General features: G+C 30.3%; 3 protein-coding genes across 3 annotated transcripts; all 3 read left to right on the forward strand.

The window, feature by feature from the left end:
- Nucleotides 1-13,149: 13,149 nt before the first annotated feature.
- Nucleotides 13,150-14,266, forward strand: LOC133814331 (uncharacterized protein At2g29880-like). Its single transcript, XM_062247304.1, has 2 exons — nt 13,150-13,541; nt 13,643-14,266. Exons 1-2 carry the CDS (start codon nt 13,398-13,400, stop codon nt 14,264-14,266), a joined length of 768 nt encoding a protein of 255 aa, XP_062103288.1. The 5' UTR covers nt 13,150-13,397.
- A 411-nt stretch (nt 14,267-14,677) lies between these two features.
- Nucleotides 14,678-15,526, forward strand: LOC133814332 (protein ALP1-like). Its single transcript, XM_062247305.1, has 3 exons — nt 14,678-14,932; nt 15,026-15,254; nt 15,333-15,526. Exons 1-3 carry the CDS (start codon nt 14,678-14,680, stop codon nt 15,524-15,526), a joined length of 678 nt encoding a protein of 225 aa, XP_062103289.1.
- Nucleotides 15,527-16,743: 1,217 nt separating this feature from the next.
- On the forward strand, nt 16,744-19,510 carry LOC133817901 (UDP-glycosyltransferase 83A1-like). The gene is made up of 2 exons (XM_062250537.1): nt 16,744-17,349; nt 17,900-19,510. Exons 1-2 carry the CDS (start codon nt 16,845-16,847, stop codon nt 18,799-18,801), a joined length of 1,407 nt encoding a protein of 468 aa, XP_062106521.1. The 5' UTR covers nt 16,744-16,844; the 3' UTR covers nt 18,802-19,510.
- The last annotated feature ends 1,693 nt before the right edge of the window (nt 19,511-21,203 follow it).

The following is a 21,203-nucleotide window of genomic DNA, read 5'->3' on the forward strand; positions in this document are numbered from 1 at the left end:
TGCTCTGCCGCCGTGGGGAGATGGTGGTGGTGATTTCGTGCTTATAGAGAAAGGGAGAGAGAAGTTGGACGAGATGGAGAGAGAGCAAGAAAAGACAATCTTGTCTATTTTTTTTTTTCAAAAAATCATACTTTTGTCATATTTTTTTTAAAGTTGGCATACACAAAAGATTAGGTATATTATCATGCATAAAACATCAAATTTTCCTTCTGCCCATTCGCTTTTTTTTAAGTAATTGGAACTTTGACTTTTATATTTTTCCATCCAAGTCTTTATTATTAAACATTTAGAAAAACTCTACTTTTAATGATGTAATTGTTATTTTTATCTCAAAAAAGATATATTTACTATATAATTAGCATTTTCCTAATGGTGAATACTTGTTAGTTTAATTCATTTATTGCTTTGTAGTAATAATTCATTTTTTTCTATAAAGGATTGTGTTATTATAATAACTGAAGTTTTAACAATTATTTTAATTAGTAAGGTTCACACAACACAGAGTGACTCTTCTTTTGTCAAAAAATAGTGACTCGCCTTTTGAAAGTTTTAATGAACCTATATATTTCTAAATTACTATCCTTCGTAAAATGTATTTTTCCATTAAGTTAAGTTGTATTAAAAATTTAAAAGAGTCATTTTATGGCTTCGGTTACACTACTTTTTTATTGAGTTCTATACATATTACTACCACTACGAGTATGTTCAATTATAAATATAATAGTTTATATTCAGTGACAAGTACTAGTTTAGTTTAGCAAAAAATGTGACAAAGAGTGTCACATATTGTAACATATAAAAGAGAGTTACAATATTTAGATATATGTGAATATCCAATTATGTAACATATTTGTTACAAATTTGTAACTTTCAAATATTGTCTATTATTGTGTAGATTTGTTGTTACACAATTTTAATTTTAATTTCTTAAAGTCATATGTAAAATGGTTGTTAGAGATATAATTTTAATCCCAATAATGTGTTTGGAGGTTACAAAATCAATTTGGAGTAGATTGGAACTATTTGGAAAAACAGCACAATTTTGTATGCTGAAATTGGCTAGTGGCCACGACCAGAGGTGTTGGTGGTCGCGGCATGGGGAACAAAGACTAGTGGCCGCACTGATACTCCTAGTCGCGGCCAGAGTGGCTGACTGTTACACCCAAATTTTAAGAATAGAAATTTTAGGCTCGTAAGGTGCAAGCTCGAAATAAGCCAAATCGTCATAATCAGCTTTAATGAAAATATCAAAGACAGCCTCGCTAAAGCAGTAAATGCGACAACATCGGAATTTGTAAGCTCAGAAACTATGTGGTCTCTAAGGAGTTTCGAGGTTATAAGTCAGGCTCGAAGTCACAGTGACAGTGCTTCAACACGTGAATAAATTTCCTAATTCATTTCCTACCATCAGACAAGATGGTTCAAGCTCAAGGATTGTGAGCTCGAAAGAGAAGATCTCGACAACGATGCTTGTTAGGAACCAAGGTGAGCTGACATGTTGAGCTCGTGATGAATGAACGGTCTTGACGGTGTGTGAGTTTACTGTCCAAGCTCGTAAGCTGAGTGTGAACATGTTTATTGTTATAAAATCCTTATGTTTAAGGGATTAGATGTAATATGTTATTAAATCCCAAGTATTATGAGATTTATACGCGTGCACATAACCATGCGCATTTATTTAATTGATTTATATCATAACTCCCTGAAATGTGTGTGTGTGTGTGTGTGTGTGGGGGGGGGGGGGGGGGGGGGGAGAGATATTCAACAAACCACTCTATAAATAGAGTGAGACAATTCATTTGTAAGGACTGGAAAATTGGGATTGGGAAGACTCTGTAAAATTGCTTCCAAAAAGCTTTGTGAGAATTTCATAAAGTAAATAACACAAACTCGTAGACTAAGCAGATTTAAACTGTTGAACCACGTAAAAAATCGTGTCCATATTGTTTGTTTCCTCTGGTATTTTTTGTTTAATTGTTCTTTATTTCTAAGTTGACGAAAAACGACGTCAACAGTGACTGACCAAAATTTTAGTTTTTCCAACTTTTTTGAACGGCTTCAAAAACCCAAATAACTCTCAAATCTCATTTTTAATTCCATAAACATCCAATTAATCATTAGTAACAGTCATGGGGATTGATGGAATTTGAAATTCAAAGGGTGTCTCTAAAATCTATAAATGAGAGCCTGTTGCTCACTTTTAAGACACAATTTTTCTATCCATTAGAGCACTTCACTAGAAAACACCTAAAGGCTTGATAATTTCATAAACCTATTTTCAAAATAGAGAGAGATCATTTAGTGATTGAGTTAGGGGAAATAAGCTTTTAGACAAATGTTTCAAACCTTGTTAAAGTTGGCAATCCCCAACACTCTTCACTTTGATTGCGTGAGTGAGAGTTCTTTGTTTATTGTTATTGTTCTTTTCTTTTATTCTATTGTTTTTCATCTTCTTATTCTTCTTCTATATTTACTTGTATTTCTTTTTTAGAGTTGTAATCCTTTCATTTTTTTAGTTACAAACATTATTTCTTTATTTGTATCTTTTGTTTAGAGTTGTAATTTTCTATCATCTTCTTCTACTTCTTCTTATTCTATTTGTATTTGTTCAGTCATAGAGTTGTAACATTATTTAATCAATCTTGTTAATTTGTATATTTTGTTTAGAATTGTAAAGTCTTTTTACTATTTTCATTAGGTAATATATATTATCCTAATATAATTGCTATTTACTTTTTACTTATGATTATTACTGGTAACTTATCAATCATTCTTTTAAAAATTTTATGGTCTAGTGGAAGCACTTGCTATTTCATAAGAACTTTGTTGGGCTAGATTTTCGAGTTGTAATTTTTTTTTTTTGTCTAAATTTCTAAGGCAGCTCTCATTTTATTAATCAATGGCTAATAAATTGGCGTGCATGACATATCTACATTTCATAAGCGTTACAGGGTGGTTAAAAGGTTAGTTCTTAAATATTGACTCCAGATTTGTTTATTGTTTATGTCGGTTTTGTGTCATTTTCTGTCATAGTGTTGTTTTGTTATAATTCATTTGGTTATTTAATAGTATATTTGGTTATGTATAAATTTTATGAGTTTCCTTCTCTTCTTTTGTATCCATATTTATTCTATTTTTTAACATAAATCTTTGACTTTTTCATTTGTTTTTATCATCTCCTATTTTTATTTTCTTTCCAGATTATTCACTTACTTAGTGTCAATTTTTATTTCTTTAAATTCTGTAAGGAATTAATCTTATTTTGTAACAATTTTATAACGTTGATTATATAAATTTTTTTTCTTTGGTTGATTGGAAGAATATTAAAAAACACTTATCTCTTTTTTTAATTAATATTTACAGCTATTTAAGTTGAATTTTTGAAATAATATTACAGTTATTTAATGTTTACATTAAGATTGACTTTTCATATTTTCGTAGTTAAGTATAGTTATTTATAGAAGATTTAGAATGTAATACTAAATTAGATTTATCTCAAAAGAGTTTTAAGCTAATTTCCTCGATAACTATTTCTTACTTGAGAGGTGTTTTCTGTATCGATTAAGTTCAACTTTTAATTTTAATCATGAGTTTTATAAATATTATTATAGTAGTAATGTATGTATTAATATGTTATATATTGTATTAGAGTATTTTTTAGACTTTACTAATGACAATGGTAAATCTAGTTTCTAACCAAAGGGAAGCCCTTTCCTTTTCCTTTGGATAGATTGTTTTTTCACCGAAATTTTCTTTTTCCTTGGTAGTAGAGTAACTATTTTACTTATTATTTGTTATTAGATGTACATGTATATTTTCAACGTATTGATGGAACTATTAGTTTAAGGTTGCGGACTATTAGTTTCTTTATCACTAAGCTATTTTGTCTAAATTTTTTAGGGTATCTCTTTCTCATTTTAGCTATTTTATTTTACAATGTGGCCCATAAATTGGTTTAGCATGTCTTTTGGTTAGACAATAAACTTTTTAGGTTTGATATATTCATTCCTCTTAATTGTACTCTCTTGAATAGTAATAGAATCTATTCGGACAAAAAAAAAATTGTGTTTTTTGTTGTTGTTGATTTTTAGTTTATTTTAAGTATACATGTAGTTGTTTTGAGGTATATTTTGAGAATTTTTTTGGTACATTGTAATATGAAGTGGATTAATAGTTTATATTAAGTATATGTTGTGTTGATTTTTTTTTCTAAGTGTAGTATATGTTTTTTTGTGATTTTTTCACTTTTAATTTTTAATTTATTTTAGGTTTATGTGTGTGTATCTTTTCTATATAATAAGTGCATAGATAACGGAAATTTTTTGTTTTAATAATTTTTTATTTCTTAATGTTAACTTTAACGGAAAATTCTTATATTTAACATAATATTCTTATATTTAACGGTAGTTTGTAAACACTTAAACTTAAATAAAATAAAATTAAAAATTAAAATAAGATATTTTACAATGATAATTATTTCAAAATAATAAATAATTAAACAAATTAAAATATGATATTTTTAAGATATTTTACAATAATAATTATTTTAAAATAATAAATAATTAAAAAAATTAAAATATAATATTTTTCAGATATTTTACAATGATAATTATTTTAAAATAATAAAATCATACGTTTTATAACTTAATAAAATTTAATTAAACTAATATAATTAAAATTAAAATATCATTTTAAACATATAATATAATCTATTGTGAATTAGCAACAAATTGTTTTTTCAAAAAAACTAGTAATAAACTTAAATGTATATTATCTCTTGTTGTTACTCCCAAATTAAAAAACTAGACAAACATAAATTTAAACAAAAATAAATAAATTATTTAATTAAAATAGAATATTTATTTCAAAATTTATATGACATTAATATAAATTTAATAAAAATAATTAATAAATTTTATAAATAAAACTAAGTAAACATGCATATTGCGCGTTGTTTATATCTAATATATATATATATATATATATAATACTTCTTCAATGGTTACTACCCATAGATGTGTACTAACAATTATGATGATGTGGCAACATAGTGACTTGGTATAGCAAGTCACCAATAGATAAATATTTTTTTCTACATTAATTTCAAATTTTCATATACAATGCTTAAATAAGATTTTTCTTAATTCTTTAATTTAATAAATATGTGACCGCCATGTAATCAGGTAGTCTTTCAAAAAATTTTAAAAAACAAAATTTATTTTTACAAATATTAATGAACAATTATAAATATTGATCATTGATGTTAATCTAATGATTAATATTAAAGTAACTCATGAGTTGTAACCATTAAGATTGCTCATATATATATTAAAAATAATTAATCTTTGTGTTTAATGGTAATAATTTTCAAGTTATTTTAGTATATGTTTTGTTGTTTTTTAGATATATTTTGAGTTTATTTTTGACACATTTTAGAATGCAGGATAAGTTTTTTGAGGTTATTTTTTAGTTTATTTTGGAAAGGCCTCAGCCTAAGCCTCGTAACCAAGAGCACTCGCTTCATCAGCGGAGGTTCCGACTTATGTTGATACAATAAGTTGATGTTTAATTAATTTGTAATTATTTTTTCAACACTGTGTTGTTGTGGGATTATTGTCTAATTAATTTTAAGTTGTTTTTTCAACACAGTATTATTGTAGGATTGGTGTCTAGTTGAGATCGTATTTTTGTAATTATGAAAGTTTAAAGTTATTTTTTTGAAAACTTGAGTTAAGAAAATTAAAAAAAAAAAAATAGGTGTCGTAAAAATAAAAATATAAAAATAAAATGTGTTTATAAAAAAAACCCATTTTATTTATAATACAACATAAATGAAACTTTGTGGGACATTACTTAAATTAATTAACTTGAAAGAGTCATTTGTCAACTACCTCTTCATGGATTTAATATTAAAAAGTCTATTGAAATAAGGATAGAATAAATAAATAATTAAAAATTAGGAGAGTGATGTGATTGAATTTAGCAGCCGCTCTTCATCTCAGCAGCCATCCACACCATTGTTGACCAACTTGACTACATTAATTCAATCTGATTCCAAAGTGAATTTTCCCAAGTTTAGCTCAGTACAGTACCAAGTTTCATTCCTTCCAGAATGGCATACAATTCAGCAGTGAGAGTCTTGAAAGCTCTTTGAATACAAAAATTTCTTTAAGCACCAAATATCAGGAGCTTTCCATTTTCTTTTGATTTGCAACAGTCTCCTATTCACGTTTTAAAGCAATTTGAGAACAAGTATTTTATAAAGAGTAATAATAATTGCACACAAGATATGTTTTATAATGAATAATTGGCATTCCCGAACTTACGACAGATCGTGCCCTCTAAAATATACAGGACGTTAAAATACTTCTCGAACTATATCATTTACAAAAACATAGTTCTTGTGTTAGCTTTTGTTCTGTTTTGATGTTTCATCGCTAATGTGGCATAAATTAATTAGTATTTTTGTCTTTCAAATTTTGACCATTACCAAAATGTACCTATTTTTTAAAATAAAAATTAATTAATATGCAAATTTTAAAAATCTATTTTAATTTTCTACTAATACTAAAAAATAGTTAAATTCTTAAAAAAATTAAAGAAAATCTCAATAATTTTTTTCAAATAATCTAAAATAATTCAAGTTGACTTAAACAAACTCATATTCACAAATTCATATTTACAAACTCATATTTATCAATTCATTAATTCATTTAAATTAAATATTTGGTCAATATAATCTATTATTAATTCATCAATTAATATATATTCTAATTCACTTAAAAATAAATGTGCCAATTTCTCATCTAAACTCAACAATATAATCTATTAATTCAACAATTCACAGACCACTAAGCTTTTATTTTAATATTTAGATTTTCTTTTAAAATTAGCACATTTTAAATTTATAATATTTTATATATTTTTATTGAATTTTTAATAATAAATAATTTCTTAATTAATTTTGAAATTAGTATTTTTATTTTCTTAATCCTTCATGATTTTTATTTTTTAAGGTTTGAATTAATTTTGTTAAGAATTTTTCTAAGGGGGCACGATTTGGCTGTAGTCAAAGTTTGGGAAGTAAAAATGTTAATTTTTCATACCACATCATTGTTTAAAGAGAATATACTTATTTGGTACCTTTGTTTTATTAAAATGCAATTTTGGTACATTCTAATATAAAAATTACTCATTAGGTACTTTGTATTTGTAAAATAAGTAAAAAATGGTACCTTATAATCAATCATTTTTTCATAATACCTCAAATACCCTTAATTATAAATACTTAAATAATGAATATTTATTTGAATAAAACATTATATTTTAAAGGGATAATTGTGGCATAAGTACCCAATGTTTGGGTTTTGTACGCGGCATAGACTCAATGTTTATTTTTAGTGGCAAAAGTACCCAAAGTTAGTAAAACTGTAATTCCGTCAGTCTCCTCCGTTAGACTCCGTTAGGTAGACACGTGTCACGTTTTTATTGGTCCAAATCATAATTATTTTTAAACATTGGGTACTTATGCCGCGTACAAAACCCAAACATTGGGTACTTATGCCGCAAATATCCCTAATATATTATTGAGTTGGACCAATCACGAAGTGACACGTGTTGGTCCAGTCATCACGAAACGGAACCTAACGGAGGAGGTTGACAGAATTACAGTTTTACTGACTTTGGGTACTTTTGCCACTAAAAATAAACATTGAGTCTATACCGTATACAAAACCCAAACATTGGGTACTTATGCCACAATTATCCCTATTTTAAAATTACAAAAATAATTAAAAATATATTTGATATTAATAAAAAAAAACATATAAAATTTAAAAAAAAAAAAAAAACTCTTTTTCCCATTCCCTCTCTCTCAACTCTCAAGTTAAGAACCCAACTTGTTGTTCTTCTTCCCTCCATCAAGTATCGTCCCCACCCTCCAATGGAAAAGGCAAAGGCCACCACTTCACTCCACTACTTCGGTCACCATTCGGCAAAGGCCACCACCAGCCGGTGCTCTCCCGGCACCTCAGGTCTCCTCCCAAGGATAGTTCCACCACCTCCTTAGAGCACTCTCATCCGGTGCTCTACTTCATCCTTTAAAATACCTCCCCAAAACACACATTTTTCTATTTTACCTCTAAGTTTTACATTTTACCATACATCGGATTCTCTATTTTTTTTCTCTATATCATTTAAATATTATATTTTCAAACATTTTTTATTCATTTAAAATACTTTCTATAACTATTAATTTATATATTTTCCAATACCAATTTATAATTTTTTATTTGAATTATTAATATTATAAAATATATGATCAACTTAAAAATATCTTATATTTTATATTAAGTATATATAATGTTGTGCTAAAATAAAAATAAAATATATTAAAAGATTAAATATAAAAATAGTTGATATAATAATAGTTACTTATTAATAGTTGGTAAATAGAATAATAGTTACCGAGATATATATATATATATATATATTATTTGTATATGCAAAGAAAGTGGAAAGATAGTTGATTAATTAATAAAATAATATTTTGAAGGAAAAACAGTGCTCACTATATCTAACTACGCACTGTAGTTGGAGGTAAAAAAAAAGTTAAAATACATCATCCAATGGAGCAATGTTTTAGCACTTTTTAGGTAAATTTTACATATTTCACTCTTTTAAATCATCCAATATAAGTGCTCTTAGGACTTTACAGATAGACCATCTGAAGGTATATTAGTTCAGTTTTCTATATATTTGTATTTCCTCATATATATATATATATATTATTGGAAGCTTCAGATAAATGGGTTTGCCTTTTCAGCTTGGATTAAAGAGTTATATATATATTCCCTTTAATTATTGGAAGCCTCGAACTATTGAGTTATAAGAGTACTCTATATATTCCTTCAAATATATATATATATAATATATATTTATATATGTAGCAACTACTATTGAACGAAAAGATTTGGTTACATGTACAGAATTTCTACCCTTTCACACTTTCTACCACTATATACAGGGGGAGATCTTTGATGGAGGGAAGAAGAAGAAATTGGTTGTTGGGTTGTTGACTTGAGAGTTGAGAGGGACGGAGAGAGGGGAAAAGCAAGAGAGAGGGGTTTTTTTTAAAAAATATTTATAAGCTTTTTTTATTAATAACAAGTATATTTTTAATTATTTTTGTAATTTTAAAATATAATTTTTTATTCAAATAAATATTCATTAATTAATTATTTATAATTAAGGGTATTTGAGGTATTATGAAAAAATTATTGATCATAAGATACCATTTTTTACTTATTTTATAAATACAAAGTACTTAATGAGTATTTTTCATATTAAAAAGTACTAAAACTGTATTTTAATAAAATACAAGGTACCAAATAAATATATTCTCTGAAACGACAAAATAGAATAGAAGCAAACATAAGGATTATGTTTCCGTAAATGTAATAGTTCAAGAACTTTTTTTAATAGTTTGTATACTTTAAGAGACACAATTTAATAGTATCAAAGTTTGGAAAAAAATGTTAATTATTCTTAAAACATTAGATATATGTCATTAAAAGAGTCAGTTTTATCTTAAGTAAATATGTCCAATATTTTTGATTATTTGTGTACAAGTATTATTACTCTTTTAATGTGAGAAGCACTACATATACATAAAATTTTGGGTGTAGAGAGATGCTATACATAAAAGTTTGACTAGGTTGTGTTTGTGTATATGTTTTGAAAACGTGTAAAGAGGAGGACCTTGACAAGCTAGTTAAAATAGGTGGAGGCCAAGTGGGGTTAGTGGAGGCTGATCATTTGTTTGGTTCCCAAGACCAGCCTGTCCAAACCAAGTGTTAATACCTACCCAAAATTCAATTAATTATATAGGGTGAGTACCCCAAAAACAATATTTGATTGATATTTATTTATTGAGAGATGCTAGCGACAGACCATCTTTCAGACAATTTTTTTTAGACACGTAGCATTATGTTGACAAGTGTAAACCAATTGCACTCTTTTTTCTTTTTTTCCTTTCTTGCTGAAGGTGCTTCTTCACTCAAACAAAAACTGAAAGACTAAGGGTCTGATTGGTAATAGATTCATATTTGATTTTATGATTTCAAAAATTTAAAATGTGTGGGACCCACTAAAATATATGATTGGTATGGTGTTTTTTAAAATTGTATCATAATCAAAATTTTAATATTGTGTTGTAATTTAAAAAACAATCATTTCACATTTTCATCGTTTTGTGATATTTTCTCCAAAAACCTCCCAAGCCTCAGACCCACTTCTCGTCAAAAGCTCCGGCCTCAAACCAGCCTCTCTTCGAATGCTCCAGCCTCACAGTCAGATCTTGTCGATTGCTCTGGCATCAGATCTCGTCGTCTATCTAGTCGAAAGGGCCGGCCCAGATCTCGCATAGACCAACCCCCACCGAAAGCTCCTGCAAGCAGACCCACTGTCGAGTTCTCCCAAGCCTCTGACCCACTATCGAATTCTCCCTAGCTGATCGACGACCTCAATAACCCAGACCCATTGCCAAGTTCTGCCTAGATCTGACTGCCTGGATTTGTTTCAAGGTCTGTCTGGGTGTCGATTGCAGTAGGCAAGAGAGAGAGAGTGTGTTTTGTAATAAAATCAAAATCATAAACCTAAAATCAAAAGGGTCTGCTTCTTCTCTACTCCTATCCTCTCTGCCTCCGTTTTCGTCGACGATTTCGCCCCTCCATTTATCGAGCAAATAATTGAAGTGGTAAAGCTAACAGTGTGCTTATTTATTTATTTCCTCTTTTATTTTCTTTTTGCCGGCGTTGAAAAGTTAAGTCAAGAAGCGTAAAGGAGAATATTGAAGATTTCGTAATCTGATTTTGTTGTGTTTTTTTCGTTGCAGTTGAGTTATTCTTTATGAAGTATTATTTGTATCAAAGCCGAGATCTTGGATCCTAATGCAGTTTCTGGAAGAGAAATGTCATGACCGAGTCTTTGATCCGCTTGAAACAGTGAACAAATTTATGGGTCTTGACCAAATTTGCTTAAACTTCTGAGTTGCTTGTTCATAAGTTGTCATCTACAACCAAAATCTTCTTCCCACTTAATGGTAGTTTCTGCCTGCCATTCTTGAGCAAAAAACTGGGTTTGTTCTTACTTTTTTTTTTTTTTTTTTTTTTTCTCTACAGTGGGCTTTTCTTTATATTTTTTGATCGTGTTTTGTGTATCATTGCTGGTAATTTTTTTTGCCAATTTTTATGACTTGAGTATGTTCCCACCACTAATAAGGTGTTTATGGAATATTTTATGACATTTAGGATGCCTAATTCAGAGATAAGTTGTGCTAGTATTTTTATAGATTACATTTCAATGTCTGAACGGAACTGGTTATCTTCATGCATAAAAAGTATCAACATAATGTCTAATTCAATATTGTGTATTCTTGCCATATGTAAGTTTCATGACCAAATTCAATCTGGCTATATATTAGCATAGCTTCCAGTAATCAATGATAGTGGTATGAAGGACTTGTGCAGTTTATATATACATCAGTAAAGGATTAGATTTAGAACTTAGGGATGAGAGTTGTAATATTCACATGTGTTTCCCCATGTCAAAATTTATATGGACTAAGGATATTTAGAATTGGCTGATTCAAGATTTTCTTTCTCTGATTGGGGAATAGGAGACGAGGAAGTAATGATATTATGCTTAATTCTAGTGTTGAAAGTTGAAAGTGATTGCCTCCATTAAATATTGATTCAATCTGGCTATTGAATAATTACAAATCTGTCTGGGCCTTAGTTTTGTTGATATGTGAGTTAGCTACAGTTAAAGGTATCCAAAAACTTTTTGGTGTGGATAAGGGGTTTGATGTGGTGTTATTGGGTGTGCAACGTGGTTTAAAGATTAATTTTGAGCTTATTAAATGGTGATTTATTTATTTATTTAAAGGTCATTTATATTTTGCACCCCAAGTGTCTCTTTTATCTTCTATTTATTTTCTTCCTTTTTTGTAAGTAATAACAGATATTGTTTTGCAAGCTCATGGTTTTCTTGTATTAGAATTGGGGTCAGATTCTTAGGAGAACCTAGCTAGTAATATTCTTTTCTGTCTTGTCTTCCAAAGATAGTAGGTTTAGTGTGATATACATATCATTAGTCCAAGCATAAAATTCAGTTACAAATGTTCATATATACTTGTCATTAGTTCCTTTACTTTCTTCTTTAAACACATTATTCCTGGTAATATTCTTCTGCTCTAACTTCTAAAAATTAACAGCCCTTTTATTACATTGGACATTTCATGAAAAATGATTTACAAGAAAACCAAGAAATACAGACAGAGTTAGATGTTCAAAAGATAGTAATAACAAATTTTCTTATTTCTTTCTTTGTGTAATATGGTGTAAACTTATGAATTATTATTTCAATCCTGCTGTGTTCTTATCAACTTTTCTTTTTGGCAGGTTCCGGGGATTCTTTTGGAAAGCAGCTAGAATAGGTGGGTAATAATAAAGTATTTTGTTGCAAAATTTTCTTCACATTGCATGACATAATACATGAACTCAAAATAATCTTTGTTGTCTAAAATGCTTTGAAGAATGTGAGAAGCTTTTGTGAGTAGAAAGATAGTTTAGATTATATGATATAACATCTGGGACTCATTTCCAATTATAAGGCAGCCCAAAGCCATAAAGCAAGTCTGCTTGGCTAACAAACTCTGAGCGTAGGCTGTTTAATAAAAGTCTCTATTGGATGTTGATTAATTTCCTTTCAATAGTTTGAAATTTGGTTTCTTGTCAGTTTTCCTAATGAAGTATTAATGGCTGAAGTTTTTCCATCACATGAAGAAATTCCTAAAAAACGGGCTTAGCTAGAGTCACTGATTGAATCGTGCGGAACATTTCTATATTGTGGTAGTGAAAAGTTGTTTAAATACTCAAAAGCTACTGAAAAATTGTTTAATGAAAAGTTGTTCTGAGTCCTGAGTCCCTGAGTAAATACTCATCATCTTTTGTTTGAAGTAGCAGCCGACCACACCACCATCACACCATTACAGTCCATTTGCTCTCAATCTGCAACATCTGAGGTGAGCTCTTTTTCTCACTCTCTCTACTTTCTTTACATCTTGTTGAATGTTTGATTTTGAAAACTTGAGCTAATAAATTTAAAATAAGCATTATTTATGAAGACATAGATTGTGATAGTTAAAATTATGATTAGATGGATGCGAAGAATGTAGACATTGACGATCATGCTTCTTGGCCTGAGGCTATTGAATCACATTATATTGGTCTTTTGTATGAAGAGGCTAAAAAATGATTCCAAACAACAACCATGGACAAAAAAGGATGGCTAAAAATAGAAAATGACATATTTAATTCTTTTGAAAGAGATATAAAATGCCTCAATTGAAATCCAAATTCAATCGGTTGAGAAAGGCACATCGAGAATTTTCTCATCTTTTGGAACAAACTGGTATGGGATGGGATCCTCAAACAAATACTGTTACAACAAGTGATGAAGTATGGGACACTTATCTAAAGGTAATAAAGGTAATATACTTATACTATACTTGTGTTGTTATTACTTGATTATTCTAAATTCATGTTATGTAGTAATGTTGTATGTTTTTGGATTTTTGTAGAAATATCCAAATGCCAAGAGATTTCGAAAAAAAGGATTGCAACATTATGAGATGCTTGGAGAAATATTCAATAATACAACAACCACTGGTGGTATGAGTTATGCCTCCACTCAACTTCCGCCTTCTTTAGTTGAGGAACGCCAACAAGAGCGTCATTTTGTTGGCACTGGAGCACATGTTGATATTGATCTTGAATTTGATGGTGATAATTATGGAGAGGAAGAAGAAGTTACTGGTGTACGTCATCGAGCTACTTCTGCTCCACCAGATGCACCAAAACCAAAAGAGAAAAAGAACAAAGGGGCTAATTCTACCTTCGACCAAGTGATGGGAGAACTTGCAAAAAGAATTTCTGCTAAGATTGAGGCATCATTAACACGGAGTGAGACTATACGTAAGTATTATGAATCGAGAGAAAAAAGAATTAGCGAGGAAACCAGCAATGTCACTAATTCTTACAATGTGGAAGATTGTCAAAGCATTCTTGATGGTATTCCAGATCTGGATAACAAAATATACCTCAAAACGTTGCATGAGTTTGTAGCAACCCTTGAATGGCGCGGAATATTCATGAGAATGAATGAGGAGCGTCGACGTGCTTATCTTGATTCATTGTTGGAGTGATTTAATATTTTTTATTTATTATGAATTTGTCTGTTATGAACTACCAAACCATGAAGTTTACATTTTCTTAGATAATGTGTAATGAACTTGACTTGGTGTTTGTTGTCGTGATTGAACTTTTATTATTGTCATAATTAGGTACCTAAGATGGAAGATTCGGATGAGGAGTTTGAAATATTATTTGGTGATACTTCGTCTTCATCAAGCGAGGAATTAATTGGTCAAGTTCTCATGGCTAATAGAATACATGAGATGCAAAAATCTCAACAGATTAGATGACCACTACGCACTTCAAATATGTCTAGACGTCAATATTTACTTGAGCTGCTAAATAGACATCCTGATAGATTGTTTTACACAATTAGAATGGACGTTAATACTTTTAGATCTTTATGTCGTCGATTAGTTGAAATGGAAGTCATAGAACATGACAGGGTAATTAGTGTTAAAGAAGCTGTTGTCATGTTTCTATGGATAGTAACACACAATCAACGAGTTAGGACTGTGGCCGAAAGATATCAACATTCGGTAGAAACTGTTTGTCGTCAGTTTGGCAGAGTGCTAGATGCATTGTGTTATTTAGGAAATGAAGTAATAAGACCTCTTCACTTTAATACTGTGCAAGCAGAAATTCAAAATAATTTGAAGTATTTCCCATGGTTTAAGGTAAATTTTATTTATTAATTTTAATAAAAAATTTGTTATAATTCATATCAATTTAATTGAAGTTGGTAATGATATATCTGATTTGTTATGTAGGATTGTGTTGGAGATATTGATGGTACTCATGTAAGTGCAGTTGCACCAGCTCTAAAACAACTTGCATATAGAGGAAGAAAAGTAGATGTAACACAAAATGTAATGGCTGCATGCTCCTTTAATATGATGTTTACTTATGTCTACACTGGATGGGAAGGAACAGCCAATGACTCTCGAGTGCTTCTTGATGCAATTAGAAAAGACGATAACTTTCCCATGCCACCACCAGGTCTTAAATTACACTTTTCTTGATGCATTATAATTTTCTTTCACATTCCCTTGTTCATAATAAGTGATTTTAATATAGGTAAATACTATGTTGTTGATTCTGGCTATCCAAATATGCCTGGGTTTCTAGCACCATATCGTGGTGAACGTTATCACTTGCGTCGCTTTAGAGGAAGAGGGAACCATCCTAGAGGTGCAATGGAGTTATTCAATTACAGGCACTCATCATTGCGCAATGTGATTGAACGTTGTTTTGGACTTCTTAAAGCCTGATTTCCCATTTTGAAGTCAATGCCTCCATACTTGCTTGGAAAGCAACGTCGAATACCAATAGCATGTTGCGCTATCCACAACTAGATCAAAATGCATTCTATTAGTGATAGAATGTTTGAACAATATTCAGTTGATGCTACACCTGTTGAAGATATTGAAGGAACTGAAAGCCATTCTAATACAACAATATAAAACCAACAAGAAGGAGATGAAGCAGGAATTTCTGAGGCACCACAGATTAATTTCAGTCAAGCTTATATGGCTCAGATGGAAAATATTAGAGATGACATTGCTGGACAAATGTGACTTAGTTATAACAATAATGTTTAGTTAATTAAAAATATGTAACTTTAATTTAGAAAAAAAAATCAAAATTAACGACAATGCAATATTGTTATGAATTTAATCAATGCACTATTATTAAATTTTAATTTATCAATATAATTAAATTTTACTTAATTAAATTTGTAGATAAATCAAAATTTAATATTATACAACCTATGTATATAAAATATAAAAATAAAAATAATATTCAGATTCAGCTGAACCAATCACGTTTTCAGTTTCTGTTATATTTTCAAATTTAATACCAATCACAGATTCAGTTTTTTAAAACTCAAAAACAGTTTCCTGACATTGAACAAATCACATTTTTAGAAACATATTTTTAGTCACTAAATTCAGATTTTCATTTCAGAATCTCACTTTTAAAAAATACAGTTTTCTAATCACGAACCAATCAGACCCTAAAATACCATTAGCTATATTTTTTAAAAAAATAAAAAATATTTATAAGCATTAACGGTAATTTTAGATTTTCAATTTTTGTTTTAGTGAAGAAGCACCTTTAGCAAGAAAGAAAAGAAAAAGAGTGCAATGGGTTTACACGTGTCAACATAATACTATGTGTCTGAAAAAAATGTTCTGTCGCTAGCATCTCTCAATAAATAAATATCAATCAACTATTGTTTTTGTGGTACTCACCCTATAAAATTAATTGTATTTTGGGTAGGTATTAACACTAGGTTTGGACAGCTGGTCTTGGGAACCAAACAAATGAGCAGCCTCCACTAACCTCACTTGGCCTCCACCTATTTTAACTTGCATGTCAAGGTCCTCATCTGTACACATTTTCAAAACATATACACAACCTAGTCAAACCCCACTTAATTGGCCTCCAAGTAATTTACCTTGGTTATCAAGGTTATCACATTTTTACCTAATACTGCCAGATCCCAGATCCACAGGTATAAGATTGTTTCAATGAACTCATATCCATATACTATAGACTACTAGTATTCTCCACCTCCAAAAGAAAATGAGCCACAAAAAACCAAGAGTGATGGCTGTACCTTTTCCCGCCCAAGGTCATGTGAAACCCCTTCTCTTCTTTTCCGACAAGCTCGCCCAACATGGCTTTAGAGTCACCTTCGTTTATAATGAACATGACCATAAACAAATCTTGAGTGCCATGAATGACTGTGATCGCGAGAGCAATAAGCCAGAGAATATTGAGTTTGTGTCGGTCCCAGATGGACTGAGCCCAGAGGATAGAGCTGCTGGTGTTGGGAATGTGTGTCAAGCTGTCTTAGACACTTTACCTGCAGAGCTTGAAAAGCTCATAGAAACTATAAATGGAAACACTACTTCCGACGACGACAAGATCAGTTGTGTCATTCTTGATTTTTATTTGGGCTGTGCTTTGAAAGTTGCAACTAAGATGGGTATTCCAGGAGCAATTTTTTGTCCTTCTTCGGCTGTTTCTGTCGCCTACACCATGAATATGCCAAAGCTGATACGTGATGGGATCGTTGATGATAATGGTTAGTATTCTTACATATAAATAAAAGATTACAAATTAATTGTTAAATTCTTTCCCTTTTTAAAAAGAGAAAAAAATGTAATTTCAAGATTAAAGATTGTTGATAATTATAATTATTAGACTCTACTTTTGTTTTGGTCCAGTCACGATTATTTTTATACTGCTTAATTAGTTATCATTGCCAGTAATAATACAAATAAATACATCTTATTATTACTATGGTTGCTTGTTAAGACACTTGCCTTGCCTTCTAGGATTTTGAGGCTTATTGATTTTTGTCTCTTTTACACTCTCTTAAATTTACGACTCTTAATGTCCACATGTCATGCATGTAAAAAAAAAATGCAATAGAGAATTTCCCTAACATCCTCTACTTAGAAAATATCATGCCAAAAAAACGCTACAACAAAATATTTCTGTTATTTAATTTTTGCAGCTGATTAACAAACACATATGCCTGCTAATTAATGATAATATGTGCACATGACCAACAATTTGTGTAATTTGTTGATAATCTTTTTATATGATATATATTATTATTTATTTTGCAGGAAGTCCAACAAAAGCCCAAATAATTCAACTATCTCTTGGCATGCCTAGTATGGACACATCAAAGTTACCTTGGAAGGTTGATAACTTAGTTCAACAAAAGGCAGCATTTGAAATTTATCTAGAAGCCTGTAATGGTTTTGAAACCGCACATTGGTGTATGTGCAATACAACTTATGACATTGAACCTGATGCATTTTCTTTATTTCCAAAGCTACTACCAATAGGTCCATTATTGGCAGAGAAAACTAGTAGTTCACTAGATATTTCTGGATCACAATTTTGGGCTGAAGATACTTCTTGTTTAAATTGGCTCGATCAACACAAGCCTCGCTCGGTTATATATGTTGCATTTGGCAGTTTCGCATCTCTTGAGCAATACCAGTTTCTTGAGTTGGCTCATGGGCTTGAGCTTACTGGTAGACCATTCCTTTGGGTTGTTCGTCCGGGAATTATATCTAATAATGAAGAAAACAATGAGTTTGACCCATTCGAATTTTTGGGAGGAAATAATGATTTTAGAAAAATAGTCAATTGGGCACCCCAACAAAAGGTTCTGAAACATCCTTCTATTGCTTGTTTTGTGAGTCATTGTGGATGGAACTCAACTATGGAAGGTTTGAACAACGGAGTACCTTTTTTGTGTTGGCCCTATTTTGCTGATCAATTTTTAGATAAAGATTACATATGTGATTTTTGGAAAGTTGGAATGGGGTTTGTATCCAATGAAAATGGCATTATAACGAGTGAAGAGGTGAGAAATAAAGTGGAAAAACTTCTGAGTGACGTAGATATAAGAGAAAGATCCTTAGAATTCAAAAAAATGGGAATGAAAAATATCGGTGAAGATGGTGTGTCTTCAAAGAATTTTAATAATTTCGTGAAATGGTTGGAAGCATTGTAGCTCAAATCAAATATATATATATATATATATGGGAATTCTCCCTTAGGCTTCACTTTAAGCCCTACCGGTGGAGCTCTCAATGTTCTCGACTCGTGAGCAGTTTTCAGCACGAATTTTTTTGATGAGCGTGTATATTGTAGTTATTTAGAGCATCCTGCAAATTTTCAGAAAATTCCGAATAATTTACAGTAACGAAAATTAGGTTCAAACATGTTGTTGCACGCGTGATTAATTTTTTTTATGTGCGTGGAAAATAACATGTTTGAACATAATTTTTGGTACGGTAAATTTTTCGGAATTTTCTGAAAATTTACAGGATGTTCTAAATAGCTACAATATACACGCTCATAAAAAAAATCGCGCCGAAAACTGTTCACAGGTTGAGAAACACTAAGAATCCTACCGATAAGACTTAAAACGAAGACCCTCTATGAAAATTGTCCAATATATTTATTAGGTGTATTATGAGTAATAATATAGTGATTTTGTCAATTGGGCTTGCTCAGGTAATAATATAGTGTGTGTGAGTATATGTGGAAGGGGATAAGGGTTTAATTCCTCATTATATCAAAAAATAATAATAATAATAATATAGCCTGTGATTTCACATCTCTCCTCTTATTGACGAGGTCAAGGTTCAATCCCTCTCCCAACCCCATGTAATAAAAAAAAATAGTAATAATATAATTTTCTCACAGAAATTTGTCTATGTTTATCTCATTTATTTTTCATAATAAAAAATTATATGGTGCTCCGTGACCGTGAATTGAAGTTCTGACTAGTGAATGTATGATATTGTTATTTTTCTTTTATCATTACATTATGCTATTTAATACAACACTATAATTTCATTAAAATCTAAGTTTCCTAATGTTCACCCGATCATATTTTTATCTGTTAATCTTCTCTCTTTCTTTTATACTAATTTTTCTCTTCTCCCACTGCAAGAATAAGTAGTATTTGCTGCGATATTATTTGCGACGAAATATCTTTGTCATAAATAATTGAGTTATTTGCGGCGAATATTAAATTTCGTTGCAAATGATTGTCCCAATAAATTCTGGCTTTATTTGCGACGAATTTTTACTATTTGCTGTGTTATTTTTGCCGCAAATAATAGAAATAAAATTCGCAAACTGATCGCGGGTGCATTGTTCACTTATTTGCGGCAATTTTTTTCACCGCAAATAAGTTGAAAAAAATCAGGTCAATAGAGAATTGATGAAGTATCCTTCTACTTAAGGATCAAAGTTATTCGTGGCTGCCTGTCATGATGGAGTAAGTAACAAAAAATATATATATTAATTAATTATTTATCTAATAAGTTGTTTCTTTGTGTTCAAGCGAACCAAGAATCTAGGAATTTACCAGGTTACATTGAAAGCTGAAAGCAGTTTCACACCCGCAAGGACAAAGAAGACTTCGTCCATGACCAGGTGAGAACGGACTATGTAAGAATTATCTCAGTATTTGACCTTAAAAACACAATGGTTTTGATGTAATACTAACATTTTTCTGTAAAATAGGAAATGATGAACAAAGATTTTGAAGTGCAAAGCCAACTAGTACTTTCTTCCAATTCTGATGAAATGAAGCATGGTTGATGAAAGGATGATCATGAGAAAAATGTTCGGTGAATGACCCGGTCATGAACGAGAAGTGGGTCGCACATTTAAGGGGAAAAAGGCCTACAACAGTCAATCTCAAGCTCGGGCGCAATCGTCGTCATACTCCCCGTTCGCTCAATCCAATGATAATAGCATGATTGGAAAGGCGATAGCTAGCATGATGGGACAATACAAAGTAGACATTGAGTTTTTTTCTAAGCGCCTTCCTCCCGAATCTCATCCACCACGTCAAACAATGAGATCAGATGAAGCAGTTGAATGGTGCACTACTAAAAAATTGTTCTTTCTCGACGGGCCAAGCCCGTCGAGAATTTGAGAGCCAAGATAGAAAATAGGGGTTATTCTTGGCAGTTCTAGCCCATCAATCTCGACGAGCTAGGCGTGCCGAGAAGTAGTAAAGGAAGAAAAAATAATAATTTTGCATTTTTTTATTCCTCGTGCTATATTTCATTGATTATATCCAATATTTACAACACATCCAAACAATTTATATCAAATAGAATATATATCTTAGTATTTAATAAAATTACATGTATTATTTTTTTAAATTTCGGCCAAAAAATCTTTCATTAATCTAAATAGTTTCAATTATTCTTCACTATATAACATTACCCAATATATTTATAATTCAAGAATAAAAAAAAACATAATCTATATTTCGGCCAAAAATTAAATTTGAAATTCTTACCAAAATAAATCTCCAAAGCAATTTTCCAAACTCCTATATTATTATATGAAGATTGCCCAAACTATTTTGAACCTATATTATACAAA

The sequence above is a fragment of the Humulus lupulus genome, chromosome 2 (assembly GCF_963169125.1).
Source record: "Humulus lupulus chromosome 2, drHumLupu1.1, whole genome shotgun sequence".
Classification (NCBI taxonomy): Eukaryota; Viridiplantae; Streptophyta; class Magnoliopsida; order Rosales; family Cannabaceae; genus Humulus; species Humulus lupulus.

What these genes read in the sequence shown, in the direction of transcription:
- LOC133817901 (XM_062250537.1), top strand. Translation starts at nt 16,845, where the DNA reads ATGAGCCACAAAAAACCAAGAGTGATGGCTGTACCTTTTCCCGCCCAA. An exon ending in TGGGATCGTTGATGATAATG is followed by an intron (nt 17,350 to 17,899) that starts GTTAGTATTCTT and finishes TTTATTTTGCAG; the next exon opens with GAAGTCCAACAAAAGCCCAA.
- LOC133814331 (XM_062247304.1), top strand. Translation starts at nt 13,398, where the DNA reads ATGCCTCAATTGAAATCCAAATTCAATCGGTTGAGAAAGGCACATCGA. An exon ending in TATGGGACACTTATCTAAAG is followed by an intron (nt 13,542 to 13,642) that starts GTAATAAAGGTA and finishes GGATTTTTGTAG; the next exon opens with AAATATCCAAATGCCAAGAG.
- LOC133814332 (XM_062247305.1), top strand. Translation starts at nt 14,678, where the DNA reads ATGGAAGTCATAGAACATGACAGGGTAATTAGTGTTAAAGAAGCTGTT. An exon ending in AGTATTTCCCATGGTTTAAG is followed by an intron (nt 14,933 to 15,025) that starts GTAAATTTTATT and finishes TTTGTTATGTAG; the next exon opens with GATTGTGTTGGAGATATTGA. An exon ending in CTTTCCCATGCCACCACCAG is followed by an intron (nt 15,255 to 15,332) that starts GTCTTAAATTAC and finishes ATTTTAATATAG; the next exon opens with GTAAATACTATGTTGTTGAT.